This window comes from Hakea prostrata, chromosome 9, assembly GCF_041222555.1.
Source record: "Hakea prostrata isolate BN-2017 chromosome 9, UWA_Hpros_2, whole genome shotgun sequence".
NCBI lineage: Eukaryota > Viridiplantae > Streptophyta > Magnoliopsida > Proteales > Proteaceae > Hakea > Hakea prostrata.
The window spans coordinates 23,166,064-23,183,736 of NC_142608.1; the positions used below are offsets into that span (position 1 = coordinate 23,166,064).

A 17,673-nucleotide genomic window follows, 5' to 3' on the forward strand; every position below is an offset into this window, starting at 1 on the left:
TTGGAAGAGTTAGATTGCATAGTTTCTATTTTCCAGTTTCTTTGTAATTTCATACTTTCCTTTTTTGTTTCTTTCTATTTTGGATAGATTTTGGATTAGTTTATTCTGTCCATGAGTCATATTTTCATTTCCTTTTTTAGAGGATAAGAATGCTTGTCTCTTAAGTTGTACTTTGGAATTTGCAATCTATAAATAAGACAGCCTGCGATTCTAGGAGTTCTATCTAGAATCGCAGGCTCCTGCTGCTGGATCTTCTTCTTCTTCTTCTATTATCTTCATCGATCAGCTACTGTTTAGATTCTTAAGAGCATGATTTCTAACAACTTTAAACCATGACAAAACCCCAAAAGACTAAGTGGCAAGTTATCATCTCCAGAAACACCTATGTACTCCCAATATTGAAACCATCCATACAACTCTCAAATAATATTTAAACTGAGATAAGGTACATTTTTTTTTTTTTTTTTTTTTATTTGAGTCATTGAGACAGATCAGCAGGGTTTTAAGATGAAAAACCTCAGCAGCAGCAAATCGCAGCTTCACATCGTCCAACTCTTTCTGTGCTCCCCTAATAGAAACCCAGATAGACTGTGAAAAGGGCAACCAAAAATATCAGCGTCATCCCAACAAAGTTAACAGATTCAAGTAGTTTGATCAATAAGAAAGCAATTTTAGAATAACAAGGCAAGGAATCCATAACTTTGATCATATGATATAAAATTTGATGAAATATGTAACATGCAGCACTCCACCTGAACGGACAGAATTGCTGCCATGGTGATGATTTCTTCGGAACAACCCAGTTGGTTTGCAGATAAAATCATTTTTGAGATCATCGGATCCTAAAAATAATTCAGTATAGAAATATAAATGAAATTTAATTTTTCGAAGGACTGTACATCAGTAAACAACTAGAAATTAACCATGCATTAATCAAGCATCAGATGCTTAAGCACATATACTACAACAAAAATTGCAAGGAAATATCAAAGAAATGATGTATCAAAAAATAGACTGGTTGCAAGTAAAAGGAGAAAATAACATAGTTTGAATACAAAGTTCACTTAAAATTCATGTATATAACAAATGGGAATAAATAATACTTAGACATTACTTGGTACACAGTTGACATAGCATCTTTCAGACAAACCCATGCATATTATTTAGTGAATACCTATTTGGAACAATTTGGATTGTATTTGAAAGTAGGAAAACAGGATTTACTGGCAAAATGTCTTTTCAACACCATGATATCAGTTCCTTAATTTACTGTTTAAACATCCTTGGACCAAGAGTTCCACAAAAGAACAACTTCTTGAATCTAGTCTAACAAGATTTGCCCAAAGTGATTTTTTATTATTTTTTCTTTCTTTCTTCCAGCTATGTGGTCTGTCACATTCTAGCCTTTCATTTATTTGTCTTGCAATGACCTTACCTTTAATTTAGAATGCTATTTGAAAAGTATTTCTCAAGTAAAATGGACATACAAAGTTACCATATCAGAAAGAACTACATCAAGGTCCTCTCTTGTGGAACTTATTCTGAAATGTTCAAGGTGCAAAATATCTACAATCAAGTCAAGAACTAAATAGACCTCAATTGACAAATCTCTATACAACAAATAAGCTGGTGGACCCTCCCATAGTCCAGGTCTTTCCATCAGATCTGGGACTTCATCTTTGAATTCAGAGCTAAGCTTGAGGTGGCTCCCTCTTCATCTGCCAGTGCCATCACCCCTATAAATAGTATTCTTAGTATTCTTGTTGCTTCTTGGGGCCTCTCCCCTTCTTTTCTCTAAATGCTATTGCCCCCCTTTATGAAGGGCACGGTCTTGAATATTGTTTTCTTTTCAGTTTCTTGGTAAAATTTTATTTATTCACCCCCAAAAAAATAAAAAAATTAGACCTCAGTTTAATTGAAAATAACTTCAAGTTCATAATTTAAATTGTGGGATGCAGTTTCTCATGTTAACATGCCAAATCTCTTGCTTTTGGCGATTTAAGGAGGATCACAGGTTGCCTACCAAACGTGCTAAAGAAAGAGCAATTTCAACATCATTCAATCTGCAATTTTCTTTTGTTTTTTGTTTTTTTTTTTTTTTTTTTTTTTTTGGGGGGGGGGGGGGGGGAAATGAAAAAAATATTATAGAGCCAGACAGAAGAAACAGCTGCATACTCCAAAGGGAGGGAACAAGAACAAGAAGCTCAACCTCAAACAGGGAAGGCAAGAAACACCAGAGGGGAGACAGGGAGATCCCTCAGGATGCTAGAATGCTCCTATTTCTGGGGGAAGTCAGTACCTACATTTGCAAAAAAGAAAGTCTTCTTTTAACATCAAAGGAGAGGAAGCCAAAATCTAACAAAGAGGTCTGGGGTTTGAGTCCATTTCTTGATCTTTTACAACTCCAAATACAATAAAACAGTGGTGCAGACGGTCACTTCCCTATAAGTCACAAGTGGAAAGCCATGTCTACCCCAATCACTTCTCATTCTATCCGCATAATTAGGTGTCAGACCATAATCCTGAACATGGATAAGCAATCTGTCAATCATGTGATTTTTTGACATTTTGTTGGAAAACAAAAACACACTAGGCAGAAACTACCAAAAAGGCTACAAAAGTGGTTGAGGTAAACAGAGAGAAATTATACCTAGAGAAAGATTTAAATTGAAAAATAAATTTCAGCATATCCTACGAGAAGCTAGAAAATCAGATAGCTGATGTATTTGATGATCTTCAAGAGATGACGTGACCAAGATCTATCATGTAATTAAATTGACATTTGATTGGAAAACAAAAACACACCTGGCAGAAACTACATAAAAAGGCTACAAAAGTGGTTTGAGGGAAACTGAGAGAACTTATACCTCAAGAGAGATCTAAATTGAAAAAGAAATTTCAGTGTATCCTACAAGAGAAGCTAGAAAATCCAATAGCCGATGTATTCCCATTCGATAATCTCCAAGAGATGAGATGACCAAGATTGAAGCAACAGAATTGATCAACAGTCCAACAGAAAATGTGGAGCCCCCAATAACTTATTCTAATCAGAAATACACAAATTGAAATTGTTCATAAGGAGATCAAGATAAATGAATTATTTTCCCTCCAGAATCGTGGATGTGAGGAAGATCACATTATTGAATGGTCCAAGAACTTCTGAGTTGTGTCAAAGAAACAGTCAGCCTTTATCTATAATAAGAGGAGTACAAAAGAATAGGAAATTCCCTATGTGGGATTATTACAAATAATATCCTAGAGACAACTCTACCCTCTGTTCTTAGAATTACAACATTCACCCTCAACTTGGTGCATAGATACTTATCATGCTCAACTCGCTAGCAATGTTGCCAAACAATTTAGTATTCAAGACTCTTAGTGAATATATCAGCCTTCTGGTTGTCAAACTAGACAAAAGAAATGTGTATCAGTCCAAATTCAATTTTCTCCTTAATGAAGTGCCTATGAATCTTTACATGCTTGGTCCTATCATGCTGAACTGGACTATGGACTATGTTGATTGTCCATCTACTATCTGAAAACAATAGTATGAGAGCTTTTGACTCTGCATTCAGATCTTGAAGTAGCCCCTTTAACCACAACACTTCACAAATACCCAGTGCCATTGCTCCAACTTCTGCTTTGGCATTAGACCTAGTGACCACTACCTGTTTTTCACGTCTCCAAGCCACCAAGTTTTCTCCCACATAGGTGTTGTACCTAGAGGTAGACTTCCTATCATACAAGCATCCTGCCCAATTCACATCTGTATATGCCTTAATGTTCAAGTCTCCATGAGGAGAAATCGGAATCCTTTTTCCTGAGGCTGCCTTAAGATATCTTAGGATCCGGTAGACTGCATCCGGGATTCCGGATGTGTGGAGTAAGGATCATTCAGGTACTTGACTCACTAAACTAACAGAAAAAGTGATGCCAGGTCTAGTATGAGACAAATAAATCAGCTTCCCAACTAATCTCTGATAGTTAGTCTTGTCCACGGTTTCCCTTCTTTATCCTTCAAGTGAGTTCTCAATAGGAGTTTCAGTTGGCCTGCATCCCAACCTACTTGTCTCGGTTAATGGATATTGTATATATTTCCTCTAAGAAAGAGAGACACAATTAGCCGAATATGCCAGTTCAATGCCTAGAAAATATGTGTTCCCCATGTCTTTCATTTCAAATTCAGCCCCCAAAAATGCCTTTAGGACCTCTCTAAGGGCCAAAACAAGGCCTAGGGCCCTACACCCTATGGGAAACTAGTGGTATTTTGGTAATTTTGCTTGCTTTAGTTGAGTCAACTTAGGGGTTGGTTGGATCCAATATGCTAGTAGGATTCTGTCTATTTTTGTTCTTGAATTTGGTTCATTTTGGGTAAGTTTTTGAAGAGTCCTAGTCAAGCTAGAACTCCCAAGTAAAATAGAAGGGCAATATTAAGTAAATGATGAATCCCTGCCAATATTTTTTTTTTTTTGTTTTTGTTTTGGGGGTGGGGTAAATAATTAAATATTTTGTTAATGTAGTTCAAATTATTGAAATTTGAATTGATTGGAGAAAGGTTAGAGGTTTGAACCCCACAGTGTGCATTTAATTGTTTAGATGTGAAAACACTAGCAATTTGGTTTTATGCAGGGAAGATCTATAACGGAACCTATATACCTTATTAGGAGACCTAATGGAAAGGTATAGATAGCGTAAAAATGATATATAGTCTTTATTGACCTAGGAAAAGACAACTTATGATAGAGTCCCTAGAGTTTTAATTTGACAAGTAATAGAGAAAATAAATATTGTGAGTAATATGTGGACATAGTTAAAGATACCTATAATGGTCTAGTGAAAAGTGTATAAACAAGGGGACAAGGTAGTAAATTTCCTAATAAAGATGAGCTACAAAAGCCCATATTTATTTGCAATCATAATGGATGATTTAGCCAAAGATATTTCAGGTGAGGTTCCTTAGTGTATGCTTTTTATTGATGGTATTCTTTTGGTAGATAAGACACATGTGGCGATTACTACTAAGTTGGAATCATGGAGAGCAACTTTGAAAAATGCTTTAAATTATGTAGAACAAAGACAGAATATCTAGTGTGAAACTTCAATCTTGATCAAATGGGTGATGAGGTGGAACAACTTGATGAGAAGGAGATTCCACAACATATGATTATTTTGGGTTCTTTGGCTCAATCATAAATAAAGAAGGCGATATAGAGGATGATGTCTCCTAAAGAATTTAAATAGGGTTGATTAAGAGGAGAGGTGTTTTTGGAGTCTTGTGTGATTGATGTATTCCTGTAAAGCACTAAGGAAAATTCTATAGAACCATCACACAACCAGCTGCAATGTATGGCGTAGAGTATTGGGCTAGTAAAAGGCATCATATAGATAAACTTAGTGTAGCAAAAATTGGGATGCCAAGACAGATGAGTGCCAAAGCTAGGAAAGATAGTGTAAGGAATATTCATATTCGAGCTGGCATGTAAATGCTCTTGTATGGAGAAGTGATTCTATCCAGATTGAAGGAATTAAAACAGCTAGGTAATGTAAGGAATATTCATATTAGAGATGACTTGTAAATGCTCCTGTACGAAGAAGTGATTTAATCCAAACTGAAGGAATTAGAAGAGCTAGGGACAGACATAAGATAACCTTAAGAAAATTGGTGAGAAAGGAAATGCATAGCTTAGGTTTTATATCTATATGACACCAAATAAAGCAGATTGGAAGGCAAAAATCCATGTAGCCATCCCCATTTTTTTTGGGATTGAACACAAGGATCCACACATAGAAGAAAATCGACCGATTGAAATTTCGGTCGAAATGTTTGCATTTTTCAAAAACGAAACAAAATTCCAATTATTTCGGAAAAGTGTCAAATTTCGACTGAAATTTTGGAGATTTCGACCATTTCAGAGGTTTGGACCCGAAATTTTGACCATTTTGACCATTTCGACCATTTCAGCATTCCAAATTGTTTTTCCTTAGTTTTTGTTTATTTTTATCCAATTTTCACATAATTTCCACAACTTCTTTGCCTTCAAGCATCTATTTTGCTCATTTTTTTGCCTCAAAACAGCTCCTAAACCACAACAGCTACAAAGGAAACTCCGGCAACAATAGAATGTGAAGCATAAGCCATACCCAACAGTTTCAAACTTCCCCTTTTTTTATTTTTGTTTTGTTCATGCCTTAAATGATCTTGTATTACCTTAAAATTAATATATGTTTAGGCTAGGACTATGATCTAGGATTGCGTTTTGTTAAACTTATCTTTTTATTATTTGCTACCATTTTTTCATTTTCTAATTTTAATAATTATTTTCTAAAGTTATGTACTTTTTATTTTATGTATATATGATATATAGGCTTCAACTTAATATATGTGAGACACCATCACTTGATCTAGTCGATCATTTTATTTTGTTGACTTGTTGTATATGTAACCATTCTACCAAACAATTCATGTATGCTGATGATTCTATATCTATATGCAATACAATTTGCACTTGTCGGAACCAGTCATTTGTTAGTATACTTGAATGATAAATTTTCAATTGCTTTTTTTTTTTGGCAAAATACTAGTTCCATTGTGTTTATTATGCTTGAAATAGGTAATATGCAAGAATCCAAATCATTTTGAGTCCAAATGAGGCCCAAAATTGAAGTTCCAATTTCCAGAAAAAAGTGTCCAGTTTCGACTGAAATTTCAACTGAAACATCGAAATTTCGGCCTTTTGCAAGGTCGAAATTCCTGTTTCGGCCGAATTTTCTTCCTTGGATCCATGTAGCCAACCCCATTTAGTTGGGATAAGGCTTGTTCTTGTTGTTGTTGTTGTTGTTGTTCATGTATTATAAGCCTGACCATAAGAACCTGAAATTCTATCTAGCTTATATATGTTGCTCTTATATCTTCCATTAAATCCAGATGTTTTCCCTACAACCCATAAGTTAGCCCATCACTTGCAGATTCATCATTCAATACGCATCATTTATGGCTCTAGATGACGGGGAAACTACTCACCTGATCTAAATGTTCCTGTTTATTCCAAGCTGCCCTTTATTTACCTATGGTGGATAGTTATCCCAAACAACAATTGCAGTTACAAATGCACACTAATTAACCTGTAAGAAGTGGGAAACCAGTATTTCCATATTTAATTTCATCACTACTTGATGTCTTGATCATTAGTCATTATTCACATTGTAAAGACTGTTTATCTGTCCAAATGCCTCATTCTGTAGAGTTATAAGCATTATACAGGAAATTAAACGCGTTTGACAATGGAAATGAACCTTGACCCTTCCAAAACTAGATCTTTAACATGATTCTATCCAAATGTTTATTATAGCAAGTCAAAGAGATGTCCTAGAGTATATTTTCAGAAATAACACTGATGTTGCTTACAACAATATCATAAAACTGCTAATGACCTTATGGACTTATGGACAATGTCACAAAGATAAAAAGGAAAAGAAAGCAATGGACATACTAATGGAAACTCAGCCACTTGAAATCCAGTGGGCGAAGTAAGCTTTGCATCATCATCAAGGATCCCGAGTGCATATAGAACTTCCAGTGCTCTAATCATTGCTTCTGGCGATGGACTTGCTGGCCAATCAAAGCCTAAAATATTATCTATGCCCAAGGCCTTTAACTGTAAAATAAAAACAAGTCAATCGACTACATGGAACTGAAGCTCATTTCAAAGCTGATGCACAAACACCATCTTAAGAATAAAATGAATTTAAGGATAACAAATCGGCTAATAACACAAAAGTGTCTTTCAGCCATTTATCATGGGCAATAAGAACATTGACTACTGCTTTTAAAAGCATCATCAGTTTCTAATAAGCAAGAATAATTTAAACAGAAATTACGAAGAAGATATATCTCCAATAAAAATTAGCATATTTAATTGTTACAAATCTATGGGACAACGTATGCATGTCACCATGTGATGACACTATATCTCCACATTTCTGGCATTTTCTCATCTTTTTCGGAAAAGAAACACCTCAAATTCAAGTAGTTCCTGGCATGAACTCAAAACTTGACCCATTTTGAGCCCTCGTACAGAAATACCATTTGAGAAACATTGCTAAGCAAAATGGCAGAGGAACATGGATTTCGCTTCAGTCCATGAGGGCAGGGTTGTCTTTCACTCTAACATGAGATACCATGTCTCAACAGAGGTTCGATCATTTCAATGGTTGGAGAAGCCAATTCAGAGGACTGAGCACTGTACAGAGGTTCTTGGCTGGGAAGGCCTACTCTTTCTTGGTCTGAACATATCTTCTCTCTGCTCTCAATCTCTCCCTTTTCATCTTTTGAGTAATAAGCTTTCACGGTTGTCATTTTAATTTTCAAAAAAGAAACCGTTCCTACATGTCTGACACAGAAAACTAGGGGTTTAATCTTTTTTTTATTTATTTATTATTATTTTTTTTTTTTACAACGGTATGTCCAGATCCACTCAATTTTATCTTCACTTGGATCACAATCAAGGTGCCACTGCAGGCTCAACGATCCTAGAACTCTTGGTTCACCCAACAGGTAAGAATTTTGTACTGAGCACATCCATAGACCTTTTTGGCTTTGGGACTAGGTTTTGGCTAATATCTGTGAAGGAAAATGTTCCCCTCCAAATCTTAACTGAAATGAGACGGTGTTCATCACAAGAGAGACATTGTGGTTTCTCTCTCCTTTGGATGTTGAGTGAAATTGTTTGTGGATTGAACTTGGGTGCCCGTCGATTCGGGGATACAGCTACCAATGGGTGAGCGCACAACTGAATTTGCCCAAACAGCCCAAAAGGGAAGAATACGCCCCCTGGGGGGAGGGGATCAACCTAGATTAGAAATCCCTAGGAGGGGTCAATAAAGAAGAATCAAGACCCCAAGTAACAACGAGTCCGTTCTTGAGGAAGTCTAACAAAAGTTTAGGCACAAGAAAAGAGAGCTTGCAACAGACATCCCCAGTCCCTACAGATGGCTTTTAAATCTAGTGAGCAGATCTAGAATTGGTAGACCATCTGCGGAGATAGTGCTCCAACCAGATGTGTGAAATACACACACCAAACAGCAACTTCCCCACCATGCTAGCCATCATGGAGCCACAGAAGGTGGAGGTGATCTAGCAGCACTCAGTCTCAAAGGCTTGTGGGCAGCAGCACGAGGCAAGGACCCAAATGTGTTTGGAGAAGGGGTAGGCAAAGAAAAGATAGTGTCTTCTGGCTCAGGGCAGAAAATGCAGAAGGGGAGGGTGATAGACCAACTGATAAAGACTTAAAGAGGGACTGGGTAGGGAGGCAAATGGTACGGGTCTCCAATTTTATTTTTTTCCCATCTTAAATACTATGGCTTCATTTATTAATTCTTCAAATACTCAAACTTCATGGATAATCAAGCAGCTCATTAAAATGGATGATTTTATATGTAACTCACCCATGAAGAAGATCCATTAAGAGAAATGTAAAACACAAACTTGAATTGCAACACATTTGGCTCTGCTGGCTGCCATGAAATATTCAGTTGAGTGCTCTTACCTTTTGACTCTTAGATTCCATTGGGCACAAAATTCTTGTTCTCTCTCTTAACATGTATTGATTTTGAATAAAGTTTCAGATGGAAATTATTGCTAAAATTGAATTTTGTGGGGGTGACTATGGAAATGACTGATTTAATTTTTCTTTTACATGAATTAAGTCAAGAACAAAACCAGCTTCCTAACAAATAAAGATTGCATAAATATGATTCATACTGAAGGGTTATGTCCCGGTCAAACTTTATTTGGTGCGCACAAATGTTGTCAAATCGCTCTAAATGGAAATAGTTTTTTAGATTAAACAATTTTTTCACCACTCTTTCGGCTTTTAACAATACTTAAACATATTAAAGTTAATGGAATTTTCAGATTTGAGAAAAACCCAACATTAAAACTTGAAGTTTTCAACTAAGGCCGGGAAATCTAACCTTTTGTTCTTTAACTGAAAGCGCTGAGCCGCTGACTAATTACCACTTTGGAATTAAATATTTTTTCACAATTTTCAAGTAGAGGCTTTTTCCTTAATTTTGAAGAATATCTTTAAATACATGAAATAATAATTATTCCATTTTTGTAAACAACGTCTGTCCTAGAAGGACATGTACGTCATGGAGTGTGATTTGCTGATGATTGGTTTGCTAGATGAGACGCCAATAAAAAAAAGTGAAATACAACGATGTTTCACAAAGATTCAATGTCAAATAGATGAATTGAAGAGGTATGTGCAGAATGTTGGGTGATTAACGTATTCCTAAAGCTTGAAGGAAGTCCATATGACAGTTGCACAACCGGCTATGATATATGAAGTGGAATGAGCAGCTATGAAATTTCAAGTAGATAAACCCAGCAGCAAAGATGAGATGTTAGGATCAATTGATTAGGGAGAATAAAGTAAGAATGACCATACTAAAGCTGAGTTAAAGTTGCCCCAATACATTATAAGTTATATGAAAGCTATTTGAGCATTGAGCTGGACACAAGTATGATCAAAGGAGACCTTGGGATGCATCACTTTGGAGGATAGATCTGATGATCATGGTGGGAGATCTCGTGAAATGGGATATCTCACTCGAGATCTCGACATATCTCGCCCTAGATCTTGCAATTTTTGCCCCATTTTTTGTGGATTTCAGCCAAAGTTTCACTTGCAACTACTCTTAGCACATCTACGACATCAAAGGAAGCTCAATCATCCTCTACTTATCTTATGAACTTATGCGTTAATAACTTATATAGAACTTCTAACGGTTGTATACTTTATCATTTTATTCTCGAAAGTCAAGATTGTAATACTCATATGGATGGAATCTTAATGACATTTAAGTTAGTTGATGTATTTGATACACTTGATTTTCATTTATATGCCTTAATGGTTTTATATTACATGTTATATAACCTTGCATTCTCTAATCCTACAACATTTCAGTTTCACACTATGGGTAAACTTAGAAATCATACTTAGAGCTGTTTTCTCACAAATCCAAGGTCATTAGTGTGTTCAAAAGGCCTTAAATAGGCTAAATACCAAATTTTAGCCCAACTAGGACCCTAAAACCCGAGATGGGTTATCAAGTTGACGCCCAAAAAATGGCATATCTCGACCGAGATCTCGCCAAGATGGTCGAGATCTTGGTTTTTCATGGTATCGAGATCTTCTACCATGCTGATGATCAAAGGGCACACCTAGTGCACAAGGCTCCTATCATTGTGGATTCTAGGAGGGTCATAAAGTATGCAGCCCTAAACTTGCTTTCACATTAAGGCTATTTCCAGACTCAAACCCATTAGGTCACACTGGAACATAGCTGTCAAGGCATAGGTGTCTAGGCGCTTCAGCATTGCCTAGACACCAAGGTGCCTCCTTGTGGCTAAGTGAACTATTAAGTGTCGCCTTGATTTTTTTGGCACCCCCCGCCCCCTCGCATGCCAATATAGCCTAAATGTCTACAACTATGCAATTAACCAACCATAAGCATTACACCAAGGCCAAAGAAATGCATACTTTAAGTCTTGTCTCAAATATGGCTGAAGGTTTCAGTCATGGTGCAAATTTCGGTTGAAATTTAGGCAAGAACCGAAATCTCCATATTTCAACTGAAATTTCTATCGAAATTTGGTACTTTTTTTGAAATTTCGACATTAGGTTTTGGGCCTTGTATGACCTCCATTTCATTTGATTTCTTGCCTCTTATCTATTTAAAGCATAATAAACAATATAGAAATAGTATTTTGCCAAAAAAAACTGTTGAAAAGTTATCATTCAAGTATATTAACAAATGACTGGTTCTGACTAGTAAAAATTGTATTGCATACAAGCATAGAATCATCAACATACATGAATTGTCAAACAAAATGGTTACATATACAACCATGGCTATCAAGGCGGCAAGGAGACCAAAGTAGTTAGGGCTCTGCCTAGGCGATTAGGCGATAAAACGGTTGGGTTAAATTTTTTCAATACAACTACATTTAAACTGATAAGTTTCTATTATAAACTAAACAAACATTCATGAATCACATTCATCCAAAAAAAAAAAAGCATTCAGACTACTAAATTCGTACACGGCCTTGTAGAATAAAATTTGATTTAAAAGAAAATAAAGAAGAAAAAAAATACTACGTACAAAATGTAAAAAAAAACGACCGCCTTGGCGTCTAGGCAACAATAAGGCGCACAATATGACAAAGTGGTAGCAATTAGGTGAAAAAGCGGCTTAAAAACTGCGTACAAAGAAAGCAGTGGCAAATAAGGCAGTTGAAAAACCATCTTACTACCTAGGCATGCCTTGAAAACCATATATATAAGAAGTCAACAATATACAATGACCAACTAGATCAAGTGATGGTGTCTCAAATACATTAAGTTCAAACCCATATATCATGTATACATAAAATACTGAAAATACTTTTTAAAATAAAAAAAAATAGTAGAATAATCAAAAAATAAGTTTAACACACAATCATAATCATAGTCCTAGACTAGACATATATTAATTTCAAAGCAATACAAGATCATTCAAGGAATGAACAAAACAACAATATAAAAATGGGAAGTTTGGAACTATTAGGTATCGCTATTGTGGCTTAAGAGGTGTTTGAAGGCAATAGAGGAGAAAAATAGGTGTTGAAAGGCAAAGTTGTTGTGAAAATTAGGTGAAAATGGGATAGAAATAAACAAAAACCAAGAAAAAACAAGTTGGAGCGACAAAACCTACGAAATTTCGATATAAACTTTGTACTGGGACAAAATCCTAGCAGTTTTGTCTCATTTTTTGCAAATGCAGGCATTTCGACTGAAACTTCGTTTATTCCATGGTTTTAGTTGAAAATGACCGAATAGTTGTATTGATTTCAAGCTCGACCAAAATGAAACCTCAAGTTGAAACCCAACGATAAAAACTTAATATGAGAGAACACATATTTCAGTTTCAAGTCTATCCAAAACTAAGGCTAAACCCGAGATATCCATATTAGGTCTCACAAAACTTTGCCAAGATCTAACTAAGAAGAAACTGGTATTGAAGAAAAAAGTAACAAGTTTCAACTCATTTCAAATTCAATCGAAGTTTCGGGGGTTTCAACCATTTCAGTTGAAGCCAGCACTTAAAATACTAAGTTTTGAATCTGTGAGTTACGCAAAACTCAATTTCAATGGCCTCTATAGTTCTGAGGGTTTCACCTACTCACCCCTTTTTTTACTCCAAAACATGTATATTTTCACTCAAAACCCTCCATTACTTTTAATCATACATGTATCTTGCTAGATTAAGGTGGATCAAAGATCATTTGAAGTTAGATATTGTGTGTTATTCCCTAAATTTCAATTTTTTGATAGTTGACCCATCAATGCTCTTGAGATCAATATGTTTAGTTTAGGAGCATGACCTATGAATCCATGCTATTAAGTTTTCCTTTGTAGTATTCCCAACACATTTTTTAATGTTTCTGGTTTTAAAAATTAATTAAAAATTAATTTCCATATTAATTTGTTTTGAAAAAAGTATGTCAAATCATTATATGTGAGATACCATAACTCGATCTACGCCATGATGGTCTCAAATTTTCCATACATTGCATATGTTGCACATTCAGAGAAGATGTTAAGATAGATGCAGTGGCATACAGCTCTTGAGATGGACAACTCATGAGAGTGAAATATATGGCATAAAGCATGCATTTTACCCACTTAGAATAGAGCTACCTTGGGTTTTCTGACATATTTGCAGCTTTTAGGATTTTTTAAGTTTCTGAGATATTCAAGATTTTTGGGTACGATACACGCAATCTTACACATAAAGAGGTCCAATGTAAATTCTCAATTGCAAATAGGGCCCAATTCTAAGTATGGTGGGCTATAAGTGAATCAAAATGCAAGCTTGGGCCAAATCAATCATTCCAAAGAGGGCAATTATGATCAATGGTTGAGATTAATTAGAATTTTATTTTTTTGAAAAATAAAAAAATCAAGTAGTGGAGATTGAGATTCCTTTTACTTATATGAGTCAGTCTCCTTATTCTTCCATATTATCCCAAGATTTTGTGGTATTTTATTTTGTTTTATTGTATCATAATTGTTTTATTTTATTTATTTCCATTCTTTCTCTCTTGCCACTTTCTACTTAGATTATTATTTTTTTTTCCATTTTTTCTCTAACTCGCATTTCTCTCTCTTTTCATATTTACGCTCTCTTAATCTTTCCCACATCTCTATCTTACCTCACACAAATCCACTTCCTTAAATAGATATATTATTTTTTATTCTCACCTTCTCTCTCTCTCTCTTTTCTTAGCCCTCTTTTGTCCAAGGAATCTAGGTGGCATTTTTTTTTCTTTGGTTCCTTTATTTCACTCAGTCTTTACTTAATTAGCCTCTCTCATTCCCCTTTCACATGTGTCAACTTTCTAATAGATTTTTATTTTTTTCCTCTTTGAATTAATATTCCTTTATAATATTATTATTTTCATATTTGCATTCCCTTCACCAACCCTTAGAAATACCACTCTCCTCCAAAACTTAGGTTACAAATTCCCTTCTCCTTAGTTTTTTGGTTTAGGTTTGCTCTTCCTTTGCATGCTTTGTGGACTTCAATTTTTAATTTCAATGTTTAGGCTTTCAACTTACATGTAATGTAATTAGTTGTTTCTAGTAGTTTGCTCCCTTCTGTTTATGCAAATGTAGTTTTAACTAGCTCTAGTAATTTTAGATTTAGTTCAGTCCAGATCTAGTTGTTAGGGTCGGTTGAATTTCAAATCGATCAATTGCTCTCGTTATTATAATATTTCAATGCAAGTAAGTTACCTTCATCAATAGTCTTCTCTCCCCCCTCCATTCCCACTACTATCTACCATTCCAGTTCTTAAATTAGGAATTTACTTTTAGCAGTTTATTAGTGTTTCCCTCCCCCCCCCCCCCCCGCGGGGTCCTTGATCAAAGATGCCTACAGTATTGGGTTAAGGTTATATTTCTCTATGTTGTTCTGTTCATTTATTGTTATGTTACTTCTTTTCAATGCCCTTGTACGGAGAAGTGATAAAATCCATATCGAAGGAACTAGAAGAGCTAGGGGTAGACCTAAGATAACCTTAGGAGAAGTGGTGAGAAAGGATATGTATAGCTTAGGCCTTGTATCTAGCATGGCCTCGAACAGAACTAATTGGAGGGCAAGAATCCATGTAGCCAACCCCATTTAGTTGGGACAAGGCTTATTGTTGTTGTTGTTGTTGTTCTTCCAAATTCAGCCATGACTCTTAAGAGCCTTATGGAGAGAAACTCATCAGTTCCTAACATAGAGAACTTCACCCAGGCTGGTGCTACAGAAGCAGCAGCAACACCAGGCAGTGGGGGAGGTGGTGAACTTGTTGATGCCTCCTTGGCCATCTCCACCAGACCCAATGCTCTGCCAATTAAACTGATCAGTGGTCTCACTGATCTCTCCAAGAACAAGGCAGAGCAACTAGCCAAATCCTCCAAGGGTTTCATTACTAGTTCCAAGGATAAAATCACCACAAAAGACAAGACCACTTATCCAAACTCAAATTATTTTGACCGTTATCAGTGATCAAACTTCAGCATGAAGTAGTAATAAACAACCACCAAACAATCAACAGAAAGGTCATTTGTTGCGGTAAGTGTGCATACTTGAATTACACAGGGAACAAGATTTGATCTCTGCATTTCTGGAATTCCTTCAGCAGGCATTTCCTTCTCAAAGTACTCTTCTGTATAAAGTCTGATTGCAGGCCACCAACAAATACAAATAGGTAAGCCAACTGAAGGTTACTGACAAGAAGAATGATGTATTTATGTGCATCTAAAAAGTCACAGTACACTAAAAATTTAAAGTTAGACTATGCAGATATTATGGCATGGTAAAACAAAACTACAAATATTATACATTTACATTGAGCTATGCATGTTTTTCTCTTTTCCTTTTTTTTTTTTTTTTTTTTTTTTTTGGGGGGGGGTATTTAAAATTAAGCTATAAATGTCTATCTCATCACTTATCCCATCCCAAGGTCATTTAAGATCCACCCCTGGCTCTTTTTGTTCCCATACTTGAACCAGATTATTCCTCCACATTGGAGCACCCAAAGGCCTCCATAGAACAATGCAATGCTACCTCAAACAACTTTTCCATGGCTTATCATGTATCAAGCTACTCCCAAGTTAGGCCTAATATGATCATCCCTCATTTTATAATTTCTAGTTTTATCACTCATCAATCTCAACATCCTCATTTATGCTACACATAGTTTATCCATATGATCATTCTTAGCTGCGGAATGCTGCACCTCATACATTTATTAAATGTACTGTGTTCTAGGACTGAATGATATGTAGAAAAGGTTCAAGAACTCGATCTTGATGGCCATCTCGGTGAGCCAAAAAACCAAGGTCTTGGCAAGATCTTGTCAAGATGGAGGAAAACACTCCTCCATCTCAACCGAACTTGGTGCGTTTTTGGGCTCTCTTGGGGTTGGAAATCAATATTTAGCCTATTTTATGTCTTCTAAACACAGTGGTGCCCCCCTCAAATTATGAGATAAATGTCAGTTCCAAATTCCAATTAAACCCTCAGTTTGAAAACACCTACACTGAAGAAGCAAGAGACACAAATTAATAAAACATGAAGTAATCATGATTTACTTCATTTATCAATACATTAAGTTTTAACTCAAACAACTATATAATACTATACATCACACATCTTCACATGACAAATTTGAGACCACTAAGAATAGAGGACCCACCCCTATATTGGAATTTTTTCCAGGTTTCGCTTCCCATCTCATCTCGGCTTTTAGATAAAACAAGATAGCTCACAAGATCTAGGACCATGGTGTAGTCGTGTAGAATAGGTTAGATAAGAAAAAAGATACAATAGGATACACTGTACTAGCAACCGAGGGTCCAAAAGCCAAATTACCACTCTACTGCCCCCCCCCCCCCCCATTCTGATTATTTGAACAAATCATGCTAAAATAGAAAATCCATGAAGTTTAAGGATGGCCCCAACTAACATTTAAACCATTCCAAATTAGCACCATTCAGCATGACAAATATGCACTAGGCCCAGCATAAATCTATCAGTACATCATAATATTTGCACTATTTCAAATCGGGCTTATGGCCCATAGTATTCTAGTAAGATATACCCAGACCTGGAACCTTGGACTTTTCATCTTCCTAGTGATGTGCCCCTCGGTTGAAAAGGATCAATTAGGGACCAATAAACCAGGATCTTGTATGAAATAGCCAATTCGACTAGGAATGTGGGGCCCATTTGAGGGATAGGGTTAGGTCAATCTTAAGGTTGGATGGTTTGCTTTAGTCATGTAGACAATGTGGAAGCTATCAATTGAAGTACGAGCTTTCGTAGAAGTGGCTTGAATGCTGATCTTGAATTTTGATGTTTCAAACAAATTAAAGGTTAGGTCTCAGGCTTTCAATTTTGAAAAAGAATCTTTGTGGAAAATTAAGGATTGGAGTTGCAGTTTTGTGCTGAGGTTTTAGATTGATTTCTAGTTGGGCTGTAGATTAAATTTGATCAAAGACTTGAACGGAGTTGATAGTTTGTGAGATATGTAAATTAGAGTTTCACAGGGAGAAATTCTTATAGTGGATGTTA

At 35.8% G+C, this 17,673-nt stretch overlaps 1 protein-coding gene across 3 annotated transcripts in view; it reads right to left on the bottom strand.

The window, feature by feature from the left end:
• LOC149005032 (RNA helicase family protein) overlaps window positions 1–17,673 on the bottom strand; it is a 128,816-nt gene that overhangs the window by 39,395 nt on the left and 71,748 nt on the right. For all 3 annotated transcript variants that reach the window (XM_089167626.1, XM_089167625.1, XM_089167627.1), the window contains exons 15-18: window positions 15,684–15,774; window positions 7,491–7,655; window positions 753–842; window positions 517–588 (exon numbers count right to left, since the gene is read on the bottom strand). In XM_089167626.1, coding sequence (XP_089023752.1) covers window positions 517–588; window positions 753–842; window positions 7,491–7,655; window positions 15,684–15,774 — 418 coding nt within the window. The remainder of the gene's footprint in view (window positions 1–516; window positions 589–752; window positions 843–7,490; window positions 7,656–15,683; window positions 15,775–17,673) is intronic.